Genomic DNA, 15,213 nt, shown 5'->3' on the forward strand with positions numbered 1-15,213 from the left:
ATGACTGGATAACAAGTCTGGTTTTGAGGTGTATAGTAGGTGAGCTGAGTATCTCCGAATGTCTTCGATGATGGGAAAATACATGGCAATGATGGAGTCTCCATGCAGACTTCCTGCTTCATGGGATGTTTTGATAGGAAATTGAATGGGCTTATTAATGTTAATGATTCAAGTGCTAGTATGGATGAAACACTTTGAGGGAAAGACATGACGTCTTAATTGGAGGAAAATATGGAATAAACAAAAAGAAATGATGGATACTTGCTGCCTCTTGTCGCTTGCCTGCTTGTCCAGGTGCTGTACTGTGTGCTTACCTTCTCTGGTCGCCTCGTACCGTTGACCTTGGCTCTTTCTTTTCCTGGAGACGGGAAGTGGATCGAGTCGAATCGGAATCAAGGAGTTGCCGAGAATAGTTCAATGGGCATCTACTGTCTATCTAAGTAGGTACGAGGGAGGGAGGTATCGTATTTGTTGCATCATTGCGTTCAAATTGAAACCTTTCTACTATTGGGTACCGTGATCGATAAGGCATTCTGATCTTTTCGCCTTTCACCTTAGTGCGCTTATCCTTTTTCCCTTTTTCCCTTCTTCTCTTATATCTTTCCATGTACTTCAACCTTTCACTTCCCATGCCACAATTCTTTTTCGTCTCATCTCATCCTCTCTTCCTTCCTCTCATAATTTCTCCTCTTATCACATCTCCCTCGAGATTCAGCTGTTTTGAATTGGCTTTCCGGTCTTTGTCTTTAATACTTCAATTTATTTGAGAGACATCCTATAATACGGATTGAGTTGTCCTACTCATCTCATTACAATCTCCTTTTAATACCCGCTTTTGCGAAATCACACTCGTTTGTCCTCCTCGTCAATAAAATCAAGTGATAGATCGACCTCAGGTATGAATTATCTTCCCATATCTTTTCCTACTTCACAGAAGTCTTCCTACTCCTCTGGAATCAATTGATTTTTCTTAGGTCGTCACTAATTATATCTTATTCATATAGATCAAGATGAAAATCAATATTTCAGCTAGACTTGCGTCCAGCGCTTTTCTTCTCGCGTTAGTTCCTGCTGCTCGAGCTCTGCCACAATGGCTTCAACCTCACCTTCGTAATGCCAATGCGGACGTGTTTGCTCCTCGAGATTATACAATCTATGAGAGAGCAGAGGGTATTCAAGATCGCTATACGCCATATGGATATGGACCTCAGCCTACCTTCACCATAAACCCAGTCACAACCGCTGATCCCGAGAAGACTTCATCTTCCAGCACTAAAATTGGTCAGTTTTTTGATCTTCCTTTTCAATCTTGATTAATCATATACTAATTGAGCCAGGTTCTGCTACGGCTTCCGTCTCTGGTTCTTCTGTCAGTGGCATATTTTCCACCGGTACTTCTCCTGCTAGTTTGTATACTGGTTCAGGATCGGTTGAACCTTCTGTTGTTACTTCTTCTACTGTTGCATACTCTACAATCACGGTTTCGGTTTCTGCTACAGAGGGTTCTTCAACGGACTCGGCTTCGGCTTCAAGTTATGATTCAGGAACTTCTGCTTCAGCAACTGGGGCCATATCATCGGAATCTGATGGAATTTCACAAACAACACTTGGAGCAACAGACACTACTTCTTCAAATTATAGTGAAAGCTCGCCAACAACATCTGGAGCACCAGATACTACTCCTTCGGAGTCTAATGGTAGTTCGCCAATAACATCGGCAGGAACGTATGAACCCTCTGGTATCACTTCATCGAAATATTCTTCTACCACCCCAAGTACAACCACTACTGATCACTGCAATCATGACAATTGTCTCCGCGAATTCATTCGATCTTCTTCCATTGTTGGACCATTTTGTGCTACATATACTTTGTCAGAAAATACTGCCACTGCAGATCTTCCAACATATGTTTCACAATGCCATGATTCACCTTCAAGGATCTCATCTGCGTGTTCATGTTTGAATACTGGTGCCGCCACTACTCCAGGAAATGTCGGTAGCAGCACATCTTCGACACAAGCAGGAACAGAAAGCACATCCCCAACAAGTGGTGCACCAACTTCTTCTGGAGCTCAAAGTTCTTCGTATTCATTACCTACCGGTCCAGAATCTTCTGCTAGCCAAAGTTCTTCTATCCCTAGTTCTGGAAGTTTAGGCTCGACGGTGACTAATACACAGACCTACACCATCACACCTACCATCACTGTACCTTCTGGAAGTCAGACGACCCAGCCATCAGGAAGTGCGCCAGGTGGCGAGTCAACAACCACTTCACCAGGAAATGAGGCGACAACCACTCCGAGTACGATAGGAAGTGAGACAACAGCTTCCCCATCTGGCGGTGAGACGACATCGACTCCACAGGGAGGCGAGACGACTCCTAACCCATCAGGGAGTGAGACAACAACCGCTCCTTCTGCCAGCACTACTACTACCTCTGGAGATACAACCCCAAGTGAAAGCTCAAGTAATCCCAGCTACACTTCAGGAGTATCGAATACAGAGTCTGGAACATCTGCGCCTGCGACCTCTACCAGCCCACCTTCCACGCCTGGAAATTCATCCACTCCTGTCGGTCCAATTAGCTCATCAACATATGTTTCTGCTAGTTCATCATCTGCAGGACCATACACAAATACTTCAGCTTCAGCAACCGGTCCTCTAACTTCTGGGATTTCATCATTCACTCCATCTGGTGGTATCTCAGTATCGGCACCTGGAAGCTCAAATGGTGGTAGTGCCCCTTATGCAAATTCGACATCAGGATCATCTCCAACAACTACAATCGCTTCTTCAGGGACTGCACCATTTACGAATCCTTATCAAACTGGAACTGGTCTTTCTAGTGGAAGTATCTCTGGCGGCATTTCAAGTTCGAGTGCATCGGCACCTTTGTACACAAATTCGACCAGTTTAGCCAGCTCAACTTACCTCGGTACTGCGCCATTATCTTCCGGCCCATCTGGAAGCAGTATTCTGTCAACAGGAACTCCATCATCCACTCCTCTATACCCACTCAACTCGACATCTACCTCAAGTGGAGTTGTTGGACCTACAGGATCAGGTGTGTCGGGTGGTATCAGCTCTAGCTCATCTGCCAGTGCTCCTTATCCAACGGGTAATAATGCTTCAACAACTACTGGTCCAGCTGGTACAGGGTCTGCACCCACTTCCTCTTTATTAGGAACCGGTACCTCTGGGTCTTCTGTCTCTGGTATCATTAGCTCTTCTGCTGGATCTGTTCCATACTATCCTTATGGAAATAGTACTTCGTATACAAATGGTCCAACTGGATCTGGAACAGGAACAGGAAGTCTAAGCTCTGTATCAGGAGGTGTCCAATCAAGTACCGGTGTTTCAAGCTCAGGGAGCTACCCATCTTCTTCTGATGTATCAGGTGGAATCACTTCGTCGCTTCCATCTTCTGCTCCATATCCAATCTCCAACAGTACAGCAACAGCAGGACCCACCAATCCAGGTACCTCAATATCTGGTGGTCTCACTTCTGTTACTTCTGCACCACTTAGCACTGGAAGCTCACCATCATCAAGCGTCTCAGGCAGCATCAGCACTTCGCCGGCATCTTCCCAACCTTACCAACCTTATCCCTATGGAAATTATACCCTTCCGCCACTAGGCACAGGTACAGGAGGTGCAGCTACATCCACGTCTTTTGGGACCGGGAGTTCACCATCAAGCACTGGTACAGCACCTCTAGAGACAGGAAGCTCAAGCGCTGATTCGGGATTATCTTCATCAGTTCCATACCCAACCCCTTCCAATGGAACTTTGACTAGTGGACCAACCGCACCGACAGGAACCTCGCCAATATCCAGCAGTGATTCTGGCCAGTCGTCATCGGCTCCATATCCAGCTTCAGGAAACAGTACTCTGACTAGTGGACCAGCTGGAACTACATCTGTCTTGAGCACTGGCACAGCACCTTTAGGAACAGGAAGTTCGAGTACTGATTCTGGCCTATCATCGTCAGTTCCATATCCAACCTCTTCAAACGGAACCTTAACTGCTGGACCAACTGGACCATCAGGAACCTCACCGGTCTCAAGCTCATACCAATCATCTGTCTCTGGTAGCCCTACCAGTATTGGTAATGCAACTTCGGTAAATCCAACCTCATCTGCCAGTACTTACGATCCTATTGGATCCACTTCCAGCCAAGTATCCGTAGGCACCTCGTTATCTTCGTATTCAGCAACAGGCCCCTTTAATACTAGCACTGGAGCTTCCCCTACCACGTCTTCGTCCTCAGGTAAGCTGAAATAAATGATGATCCGAGTGTTTTGAAATTTTGCTAATACTATTTTGAAGGTGACTCTGGCACGTCGATTACGTTGGTAACGTCGACACCATCCACATTTGCAACATCGGTTTCGACCGGCACATATGCTGGCACCAATTCTTCTGCCATCATCTCATCGGCTTTAACTTCTGACTCTGGTTCTTCAATCTCATCCACAGATTCTTCAAGTGCTGCACCTTCTACAAATGCTCCCACTCCAACCACTACCTATTCTCCACCACCAACTTATGCTCCGCCACCTCCACCATACTACGCACCACCTCCACCAAATTATTATGGCTGGGGATCATGGGGTAGAAAGCATCAGAATAGAGATGCTGATAGTGTTCGCCGTTGGTTCTGGTAAGAATCGAGTACAATACACGGAGCGTTGAGCTCAAACACAAATTTTCGCTTCTAGACTTGCTTTCTTTTTGACATTTTGATTGTATTTTCAATCGAAACACATGTTTTCTTTCACTATCTTAATTTTCTTTCTTTATTACGAACTTTTTCTTCTATGTATGGATGAAGGAAGGCAAGATTCAAAATGACTATCGTGTCAATTAATGCATATCAGCTTCATTTACTGTATGGTGCTTTTATGACCCAAACAAAAATGAGCTATGAGAGAAGTTAGTTATTCGGCAAGGTTGTATGAAATAGCTACATAAAGATAAAGAAAATAACATATCAGATCAATGTTCTCATTTTATTGATGTTTGGTATGTGAGATATAGGTGCTGATGCGATGCAGTTAAGTATCGCTTCAATAGATGATGAAATATGTTTTGCTTTTGAGTGACACCGGCAGTGCTTGATTGCTCTTCAAAATCTTAGGGAACTCGTTTCCCTCATTTTAACTTTTTGCAAATTGAATAAATACCTGTGTATAAATATAAGTGAACCATCATAACATTGTTTCAATCCACTTTCCATCGAAGCGCCGTGACCGCTTTATTCTGATAAAGCACTGAGCAGAGTAAAGACTTGGAAACTTGTGATGATCACATATATGTTTGGTAGTCTCGAGATAGTCAGAAGGATAGTCAGGTACATTGGGCTCATTGGGTTGCATTTCATCGGAATGACCTCGGATCAGATAAAAGTTACTCGAGTAGTGCTCGAAATACAAAAACACTAAATACCCCTCCGCACAAATGAAAGGCTGCTTTCACCCCCACTTCTCTAATCAATCCCTCGCAGAACGAACCAAATTGATTCTTAACTACAACTTCTCAACTAAGGGTCAAATATTTACCTAGGTAGAGGAAATATATTCAACGCCTCTCAAATTTAAGCAAGATGGCTGAAAATGAAGCATCAGCAAGAACTGGACGTCCCAGCTTAGGCAATAACATGCGCAGTCGTTCCTATCTTCAAGAACATCAACAATATCGTCCTCCACAACAAGATGGCCATCACGGTATAGATAGCATAGTTGAAGGTATTCAAGGTAGCGCGCTTTCATCTCCTACCAAATCTTTCACTCAATTCAATGGAGTCCCTTCTCCACAACATCCTCCAAAGATTGTTGACAGCGGACTCAATCACACCTTGTCACACGCAAATTGTCAACCTGCGCCAAATACAATTTCCGACCGAATGATCGCAACACTTATTTACAAAACAAAATCTCCTCGTGTTTCAGTCACCGACTATCCACCCGATCGCTCTCCTTCACCAGCTTCCTCCCCTTCCAGATCCTCGGTGACATCTACTTCCCGCGCCATCCCACCAAATCTTGCTCCTGTCCGCACACTCTCCAACTTCCCCCTCGAGCCTCCACCACCCGATCCAGAACCGCTCGATCATCTCTACGGAAGCTACATCTCGCAGCTTTGTCTTACATCCTTCCTCCACCTCATTCAATCCCTGCCGAGCCGATCCGGTTCCGATTTTCTCTCCTCATCCCATCGCTGTCTCGACAACCCCGAACATCCATCCATCGTCGAACTCACATTCTCTCCCATTCCCGATCCCACATATCTTGACCTCCAAGATTTGCGCAAACACGAACTTCTCTATCGCTTTGAGCGCGAATGGAATGTCGACGTCATTCTTCAACATGATACCGTCCTCCGACGTTATCCACGCCTTGTGGTTTTCGATATGGATTCTACACTTATCGAACAAGAAGTTATCGATTTAATCGCTGCTTCGATCGGCGTCGAAGATGCCGTATCTGCCATTACCGCACGCGCGATGAATGGCGAATTAGATTTCTCGGCCTCGCTTCGTGAACGCGCAAAGTTGTTGAAGGGAGTCGATGCAGATATCTTTACGAAATTGAGAAGCGTTATCACACCCACCAAAGGTGCTGCGGAACTCATTCGGGCATTGAAGAGAATGGGTGTGAAAACTGCAGTGTTGTCGGGAGGATTCATCCCATTGACACAATGGCTCGCGGATCACTTGGGAATCGATTACGCATTTGCAAATACGCTCGAATCGGATCCTCGCACCAATCAATTGACGGGCGAAGTTCTCGGATCCATTGTCAATGCGGAAAAGAAACGCGATTTGCTCCTGGAGATTGCGAAGAAGGAAAATGTGGCGCTGGATCAGGTGGTCGCCATGGGCGATGGCGCAAATGATTTGTTGATGATGGGAGTTGCGGGTTTGGGCGTGGCGTGGAATGCTAAACCCGTGGTGCAGATGGAGGCGCAGGCTAGGTTGAATGGTGAAAGCATGTTGGATCTTTTGCATATCTTTGGGTTGACGGCTGAGGAGATTAAGATTTTGATTTCGTAGAGGAGAGGAGAGGAGAGGAGAGGAGGTATAGATAGATAGGAAGGAAGGAAAGAAAGAAAGAAGAAAATGCTTACTCGTTGAACACGGAATAGGCGGATTGGAGTAGATGATGATTTGATGAAACTTGCGGGATGAGCAGCATGAGAAAGGAGAAGTAGTGGATTTGCATATCCCATTTTTTTTTCTTCTTCTTTTTTTCTCAATCAATCTACGAGCTGGGTATCGTTTAGCATAAGGGAGCACGAAATACAGACAGATATCATATGAGTGACGAATACTAGATTACATTTTCAAATAACTTTTGTCTTTTTTTTAAGGATCCAACTGTAATTGTTGCCATGGTGGTGGTGGTGATGATGATACTGATACTGATGAATGATGATAAATGATATGTATTAAACTAATTAGACTCGTATAACGACTCGTATAACCAACTCCAAATTATGTAAATCCGAATCCAAATCCAAATCCAAATCCAAATCCAAATCCAAATCCAAATCCAAATCCAAATCCAAATCCAAATCCAAATCCAAATCCAAATCCAAATCCAAATCCAAATCCAAATCCAAATCCAAATCCAAATCCAAATCCAAATCCAAATCCAAATCCAAATCCAAATCCAAATCCAAATCCAAATCCAAATCCAAATCCAAATCCAAATCCAAATCCAAATCCAACCCGCAAATCCACATCCAAATCCAACCCGCAAACCGCAAACCGAAAATCGAAAATCGAAAATCGAAAATCGAAAATCGAAAATCGAAAATCGAAAATCGAAAATCGAAAATCGAAAATCGAAAACCGAAAACCGAAAATCGAAAATCGAAAATCGAAAATCGAAAATCGAAAATCGAAAATCGAAAATCGAAAATCGAAAATCGAAAATCGAAAATCGAAAACCAATTCAAAGTCAAATTCCAAATACACACACTCACTCAGTCACTCACTGACTCACTCACTCAGTCACTCGACTAACCATCCTTCGTGACCTCGGGACCTAGAGAGCTAGAGAGCTAGAGAGCTAGAGAGCTACTAGGTAGATACATACATATAAACATAACCCGCAAACCAAAGGAAATGAATCGCGATTAAAAACTATTAGATAGGTAGTGATGAATATTTACAATTATTATGTTTCCTTCTTTCTCTCCCCCTCTTTCCTGCTCCTCTCTTTCTCTCCTGTCCACGGGCTGCGCTGTTTCGTTTCGTTTCGTTTCGTTTCTTTCTGTATTATCCCAAGCTATGACAATTTTCCCTCTACCTAATTAATAATTCTATCATTCAATTTCATTCTTCCTTCTCTTCTCTTCTCTCTTCCCTTTCTCTCCCCTCACAGAATCCCAAATTCCCTCTCCCACTCCCTCCTACTCCTCTCCTCCTCCTCCCTCCTCGCCCTCTCGCCCTTCTCCATCGTCTCCAACTCGGGTAGTATCAATTTCTTCAACAGGGTTTCCGTTTCCGAGGGCGAGGGCGAGGGTAACGGTTGGGTGAGATACGCTGCTTGAGGGATTTGGGTCGAGAGTCTACCTCTCTCACCTCGTTCCCACTCTTGTAGATGTCGCGGGGGTTGCGGGTTGGAATTTGAGTTTGAGCGGGAGAGGGGGAGGGAGTGGGGAAAGGCGGGGAGTTCGGCGGGGTAGAAAGGAGGGGATTGGTGGGTGGAGGAGTGGGGGGCGGTGGTGAAGGTGAAGGAGTGTTTGGGGTTGGAGGTGGGGTCGACGGCGGAGATGGGCGCGTGTTGGTGCTGATGTTGGTTGTAGGTTGAGGGGCCGAAGACGGGTGCGAGAGAGGGGATGGGGTGGCTGGTGAGTGGATGGCTGTTGAGAGGATGGCTCGTGATGGGGACATTGTGGATGCTGCGAGCGGCGGATGTGGTCATCGGGACGTTGTGGATGCTGCGCGCTGTGTCGTCTAGAGAGTGGTAGGACGAGCCAGTATTGATTCTTTGGAGAGTGGGTGTTGAAAGGGATTGTTCAAATTGCGCGAATTGAGAGTAAGGGTTGTTAGGGTTGTGGTTTCCGTTGAAGCGAGAATGCTGGTAAGGTGGTGAAGGGGCTCTAGCAAGGGGAGTTGGAATTGTGGGCGTAGATAAAGGACGTTCGCGATCTTCTGGCAGTGGTGGGAATTGGCTGTAGACGTTGTGATTACTGGTTGAAGAGCCTGAGGGCTGACTGTGAGGTGAGTCGCCGCGTGAAAAGTCTAATGACATGCGTGGATCGCGCGAGTAGTCTAGTGAGGTACGAGGTGGGAAGATAGTGCCAAATGAACCTTCAGAGTGAGACCATGGGTTGTTAGGGCTGGATGGGAGCGTACTATTATTGAGGCTCGATCGAGGTATAGCAGTTGGTAGAGAAGACATTGAGGGTGTTACATCTCGGTTGGCAAACTTAAATCCTTTCCAAGTCTGATTATCAATTTCATGAGGTAAGATTCTCATCTCATGTTTGTCCTCTGCTTCTGGTGATAAATCGAGAGGTGGAGTGGGAACAGGGTCTAGAGGAACATCCTGAGCTTTGCCTTTGTTTCTCTGCGAGTACGATGACGATGGTAACTGTTCCCGGGGTAGTTCCTCTCGTTGATGGCTGGGAGGCTTTCTTTCCATCCACCAAAGCCCTCTATCACTCTTTTGCTTTGCAAGAGGTGCATTTGAGTTCATCTCTCCTTCCTTCTGCTGATCAACATGTGATGACTTCTGTGCCTTGCCATTCGTTTCCTTTACCTCTTTCGACGGAGCATCATCGATTTTTGGAACTGAGTGTTGTCTGTGATGTCCTTTTTCCAATTTTTCCTTCACTGGAGATTCATCACGACTTGGAAGTGGCTCTTGATTTGTGCTCTCATTCATCTTCGATTTCTCGTGCCTTTGACCTTTTGCGCTTTTATGGCTCTTGTGACTTTTATGAGACTCCGTTCGCTTAAGCCCCTCGAGCTCTGGAGCTATCAGTTTTCTGATTGCATCATCGACTGCCGAAAGTGCTCTTTCGCCATCCACCAATACTTCTTTGCCATCATGCTTTTGCTCCAAGAGAATGGGAGCATTGGGTTCCATATCACGACCGGAAGATACTTTTGCGGCATCTTTATCGTCTCCATCTCGTTTAGGCTTGTCCTTTTCTTCGTCCTTGCGTTTCTTTTCTTTTTGGCCTTTCCTCAATTTCCTCAAAGCTTCCATCTCCTCTTCTTCCTCCTCCTTCTTCTTCAATGCCTCGGCTTCCTTCTTGATAGCATCCTCAACCGCTTCGAATGCTTTCTTTGTGCTGCTTTTACCTTTGCCATGTTTAACTGATTCAGTCCTTCCTACACTCTTCTCATCACTGTCCCAAGGAACTCGGCCAGAACCGTCTGAATTCTTTCTTGTCATCTCTGGCTCCTTCTTCAACTCTTCCATTTCGGGGATGATTAATTTCTTGATAGCCTCTTCTACTGCAGCCAGTGCCTTTTTATCCCCAACCTTTTCGTCTCTACGCTTTGATTGTGGACTTCCTATCGAGCTTACTTTCCCAGGAGTCTTTGGTTCCCAATCGCCATCTCTTTCAGTTATGTGAGAAAGTCTGTTAGGAATATGTTCCACTGGTCGCTCTGGCCGTTCTGGACGTCTTGTAGCTTGATGCGTTTCCATCTCCTCTTGTAATTTTTCATATGTTTTAAGTGCTTGTAATGTCAATGGTCCGACATCATCTGTCCGGGAAGCGAGATCAAGACTTTTACGAGGTGGAGTAACTTGTTCTGGTAAAACACGCTCAACGACTTCTTGCGGTATACCCTTCTCCAAAACCTGTAAAGTGAAGGGGTCCACATCTTTGACCTTTGTAGGTTCAGGGCTAGTAGGCTCTAATGTTGTTTCGGCGTTAGGTCTTGGCAGAGCATGCTCTGCCAACTTTTGCTGCATTCCGCGTCTCTCCCAATCAAGCAGAGCCGTAGGCTCCGGCTCTTTCGACTTTATGGGCTCGTGTTTACTCCGAGACCTGTACGATTTGGGTTCAAGCGTGATTTGATCCGGATCAAGAACTTTCTCGGGTAGCTTGTTTTCCTTCTCTCTGTTGTCTTGAGGTAATGTGACATCACCATCAATCATACTTTGTCGCGGAAGATTCCAAGGAGCATCATCTCCTGCGTCAAGAAATTCTTGAAGAAAATCTACCGACCCACGATCTCCCCTACCGAATCCATCTTCATCACCGCCACTCAAGGCACTTTCGTATTCCTCGTGGGTCGACTCGTCTATTTCATCACTCGCAACAACGCTCTCTGGCGGCGATAGTACTCCGCTAGCGATAGATTTGAATGAAGCAATGCTCTTCTCATCTTTGAATCTTGAATGAGACGCATTGGATTTTGGCTTGACTAATCCTGGCGGTGGACGAGGTATGGAAACATCAAAAGGTATATCGCCATTTTCGTGGTGGATGGGTGATTTTGGGTCAACAGAATGGTTAGGATGAGTTTCGTGAGGGCGTTTCGTTGAGTTTTCCGGTCTCGCGATGTGAGTAGCCTCGAGCTCTTGATATTGTCGCTCATGTAGAAGATCTGGAGGCCCTCTTGCTCTCGAACCCTCTCGTCCTCTAGGCGTCTGGGACGTCTCGGATTTGACGCCTCCCACCCAAGCAGCTACATCCCCAACAATACGTCCTCTATCATCTTTCTCATCTGTCTCGCCCATGGGAATAACTTGAATTCCACCTATAGTGATTGGTTGACCATCTCTAAGCAATCTCGTCCTTTCTCTTTCTTCATGCTCATACCGACCCAGCTCCTCCCAGGCTCTTCTCGCTTCCTCCTTTATAACCTGACTTTCCTTCTTGACTTCCTTCATATCCCTTTCCATAAGCTCTCTATATGTATTTCTCTCTTGCAAAAACTCAAGTTCTTTCTTCTGGGCGTCATCACGCGCATCTTGAACTTTTGCTTCAAGACGAACCTTCTCCTTTTGAAAATGGGTTTCCCAATCTTTCATTGTTTGTTGTTTTTGTTTGTGGAGAGCTTGTTCAATTTGTTGAATGAGAGGGAGTGGGGGTGGTATCTGAAGCGTATCGGAATCAGGTCTACCTCGGAATTCCTTCGGTTGTTGCTGTTTCGAAACTTCCACGCCCAACTTTTCAGATATTTGGGATAGAAGGTTTCTAGATTCTACAAATGCCACGAAAGATACTGCTAAATTTTCTGGGAGCATATCCCAGATTAACACTGGCAGAGAAAGAAGGATGATGGTGGAATGGCTCGCAAATACTCCTTCCACAAGAGCAAATTGTGCCAACGCTGGAAATTGCTTAATCCATTTGTGCCAAGCCTCCACATCTACTAATTGGTTTTCTTCTAACGCAATGGATATGAGCACGTGTGGTACGGCTAACTTTCCCTCCGGTGTCAGTCCATGCAAATTCTCTGGAGAGTAAATGTCTTCCGCGATTCCTGGAGACAAGGTACCAGCCCAGCTATTGCCTGGCGTTGTGCGTCGGCATATCTCAATGCTTAGGGACTTGGGATCCTCGGAAGCGAGTATGTAAATGGGGGTCTTCTTATTTTCTTGTTTGTGTGGATCGCTATGTTGACTTTCCTTGAGCTTTTCGTGTTTAAGGACAGAAAGAATCTCACTATGAAGCATAGCCGCCGAAAACGAAGGCCGGTGCATCCAGTCATCCAAGACGTGAAGAAGGGCATTAGTAAATGAATGGCGACCTGGACCTGGCGCCCATGTTTCGAAATCGCTGGCAGCAATCGTTTCGATGACACCGGGTCCATCTGACGGCGCTGCACCTGGAGCAGAACAACAATCCAACAGGTAAAGCACATCCGACTTTGACTCTTCGAAAACACTTTGAATGGCGGACCAGCGCACAGAAGCATGGGAAATGTCTTGAGTACAAGACCAGGTAGTTTGTCGAGAATTGTTAATGACCGCATGACCTCCATAGTAAATGATGATAAGATTGTCATCCGTCCCATGCTTTTCGATATAATTTACTGCCTGTTGCATGTCAGGGTGATATTAAGCGGTAGTGGAAGAAGGTAGCTTGCCTGCAACATAAGTTTGTTATGTGAATGTGTCGACGGGATCGTCCAAGTATCGGTAGTGAAGCCATAACATATCTCGAACATGGAACGCAAAGCATTGAACTCTGGTTGAGCATCTATATCACTCTCCTCCCACTTTATCAAGACAACTAAAACTTCGGCATAACGTGACCGGCCACGATTGGGGAAAGCCCTCGCAGCAGCCTTCATTGGATTTTAGCATTTTGCGTATAGAGCAGATAAGATATGAAAAGTTATTGGTGTACGAGGACAGAAGTGACCAGACATGAAAGGAAAGGACCTGCGTAACAAACAAAAAGGAAACATGATGGTCCGTGATACGAATTCTTATAGATGGGATTTTTTTTTTTTACCTCTTCGACCCTCACTGCAAAAGTCTCGAGCTCTTTCATGTGATACCTTGCGCGCGAGATATCATGCGTGTTTGTGGAGATTGATGATGGCGGTGAACTAATGTAATGATATTTAAGCTGTACAGGAACAATTAGATCAAGTCGGAATGTATAAAAAACAAACAAATTGATGATATAAGAGTGAAGCCTCACCTCGTCACTCAATAACTCTGGAGTGTTGGGTGTTTGCGTATCCTGGGCTGAATCTGACATCTGGTCCATAATGTGTCGAGGGCGTGACTGAGGTGCATCAAGCACATGTACCCCTGTGAAGATATTTGTATTATCACTTTGTATGGATTCTGTAACAAAAGACAGTGAGTGGATTTCAAGACTGGATGAAATCTAAATTGCAAACTCTAGAGCTGCATTCATTAGGTAGGCAGTTACACGTACGAAGTATGATGGATTACGGAACAGCATGCCGTGAAAGGCGAGAGAAAAGAAAGAATATGAATGATAATAGGTTGGATTAAGAAAAGGGCAAGCTAAAAGGCAGAGACCAGAAGATTTGGGGACAAATCGCATACAACACATGCAGGAAAAACATTCCCCTGTCAGAAGTTGACATGTCAACAGGGTTCATCATGAGCATCAACCAACAAAGCAAATTGAATTGGAACCAGTCGAGCAAGGTGAGCAAGGTGAGCAAGGTGAGCAAGTTGAGCAAGTCCATGACTGGCATGACTGGGGAATAATACGGTTCGTGCTTTGAACGCCATCGCCTCTTTTGATCAGATTGTTATACAAAATGAAGGTAGGGTTGAATGGAGTGGATATGGATGAATCTTCATAAGTGGGTAGAAGTCATTTTTTGTGTGTGTGAAGGTCGAGGGGGGGAGGGGGGAAGGGAAGTGCTTGGGGGGGGGGGGTGGTATGAAACTTAATGAAAGGGCCAGAATGCGGCCACCAGTTCCTTTCATTTTGATAAGATCGGGTATAGTGATAAATGGTATGGAGTTGCTGCTTTCCAAGGTTGTTACTTTGTACGAAGTAGGTATTCTTTTGACTCAAAGTTGGGCGAAAGGGTTCTTCACCGTTCCTTTCGAGAATCCGGATGAACCAATTATGAAAAAGTGTTATTAAGGCGGTGAAGGGTGGTGTGGACTTAGTATGGATGTGTGGTTTGTGTAGGTATGTATGTGTGTATGTGTGCGTGTGCGTGTGTACGAAGTATATATGGATGTATATGTATGTGTATGCCTAGCTAGGTATGGATTATAATAATAAGTTGATATCTCTTGTTTCATAGATGATGGACGACAGACAACAGATGATAGACGATACATTCCTGATGAGAAGCCAGTGGAAACCTCTTTGGAGTCTTCTGAAGGTCTGAGTCTTCGCTTTCCCCACTGATGCTGATAAGACTCATAAGAGTGGAAAAGATTTCAATAAGATTTCAATCCGATTTCCATAAGAAGTGCCAACTCCCCACAGAGGAACATCTATCATCATGGATTATTGCTGCTGCTGCGTACCAAGTACCAATATAGGACTCCATCTAATTAAGCTTCCCGTCGGCATAAGAGATGATCTTATACACTCACTGTATGTCTATACTTCGTACGGAATACATCTATCGACCTTGATATCCATGGTAGGTACTCGTAGATATGTACATGATATAATGGTGAATAATAATTAGTTGTTGTGCATACTGTACATTGCCATACAGAGCAATGGTACTGCATACTTATTCCTCTGTATTGTATGGAGTGAGCAAGGTTGTA

The 15,213-nt window shown here is 45.1% G+C and overlaps 4 protein-coding genes across 4 annotated transcripts; 2 read left to right on the top strand and 2 right to left on the bottom strand.

Moving 5' to 3' along the window:
• Positions 1-1,010: 1,010 nt before the first annotated feature.
• Positions 1,011-4,668, top strand: EAE98_010932 (uncharacterized protein; the record flags this gene model as incomplete). Its single annotated transcript, XM_038958554.1, has 3 exons — positions 1,011-1,281; positions 1,338-4,271; positions 4,331-4,668. 3 exons carry the CDS (start codon positions 1,011-1,013, stop codon positions 4,666-4,668), a joined length of 3,543 nt encoding a protein of 1,180 aa, XP_038805068.1.
• Positions 4,669-5,606: 938 nt separating this feature from the next.
• Positions 5,607-7,055, top strand: EAE98_010933 (uncharacterized protein; the record flags this gene model as incomplete). Its single annotated transcript, XM_038958555.1, has 1 exon — positions 5,607-7,055. The coding sequence occupies one exon, from the start codon at positions 5,607-5,609 to the stop codon at positions 7,053-7,055; it is 1,449 nt and encodes a 482-aa protein (XP_038805069.1).
• A 404-nt stretch (positions 7,056-7,459) lies between these two features.
• On the bottom strand, positions 7,460-7,747 carry EAE98_010934 (uncharacterized protein; the record flags this gene model as incomplete). Its single annotated transcript, XM_038958556.1, has 1 exon — positions 7,460-7,747. The coding sequence occupies one exon, from the start codon at positions 7,745-7,747 to the stop codon at positions 7,460-7,462; it is 288 nt and encodes a 95-aa protein (XP_038805070.1).
• A 638-nt stretch (positions 7,748-8,385) lies between these two features.
• EAE98_010935 (uncharacterized protein) lies at positions 8,386-13,702 on the bottom strand (the record flags this gene model as incomplete). Its single annotated transcript, XM_038958557.1, has 4 exons — positions 8,386-13,020; positions 13,071-13,271; positions 13,442-13,558; positions 13,634-13,702. The coding sequence occupies 4 exons, from the start codon at positions 13,700-13,702 to the stop codon at positions 8,386-8,388; spliced, it is 5,022 nt and encodes a 1,673-aa protein (XP_038805071.1).
• Positions 13,703-15,213: the final 1,511 nt, after the last annotated feature.

Source organism: Botrytis deweyae (assembly GCF_014898535.1).
Source record: "Botrytis deweyae strain B1 chromosome Unknown BDEW_042, whole genome shotgun sequence".
NCBI lineage: Eukaryota > Fungi > Ascomycota > Leotiomycetes > Helotiales > Sclerotiniaceae > Botrytis > Botrytis deweyae.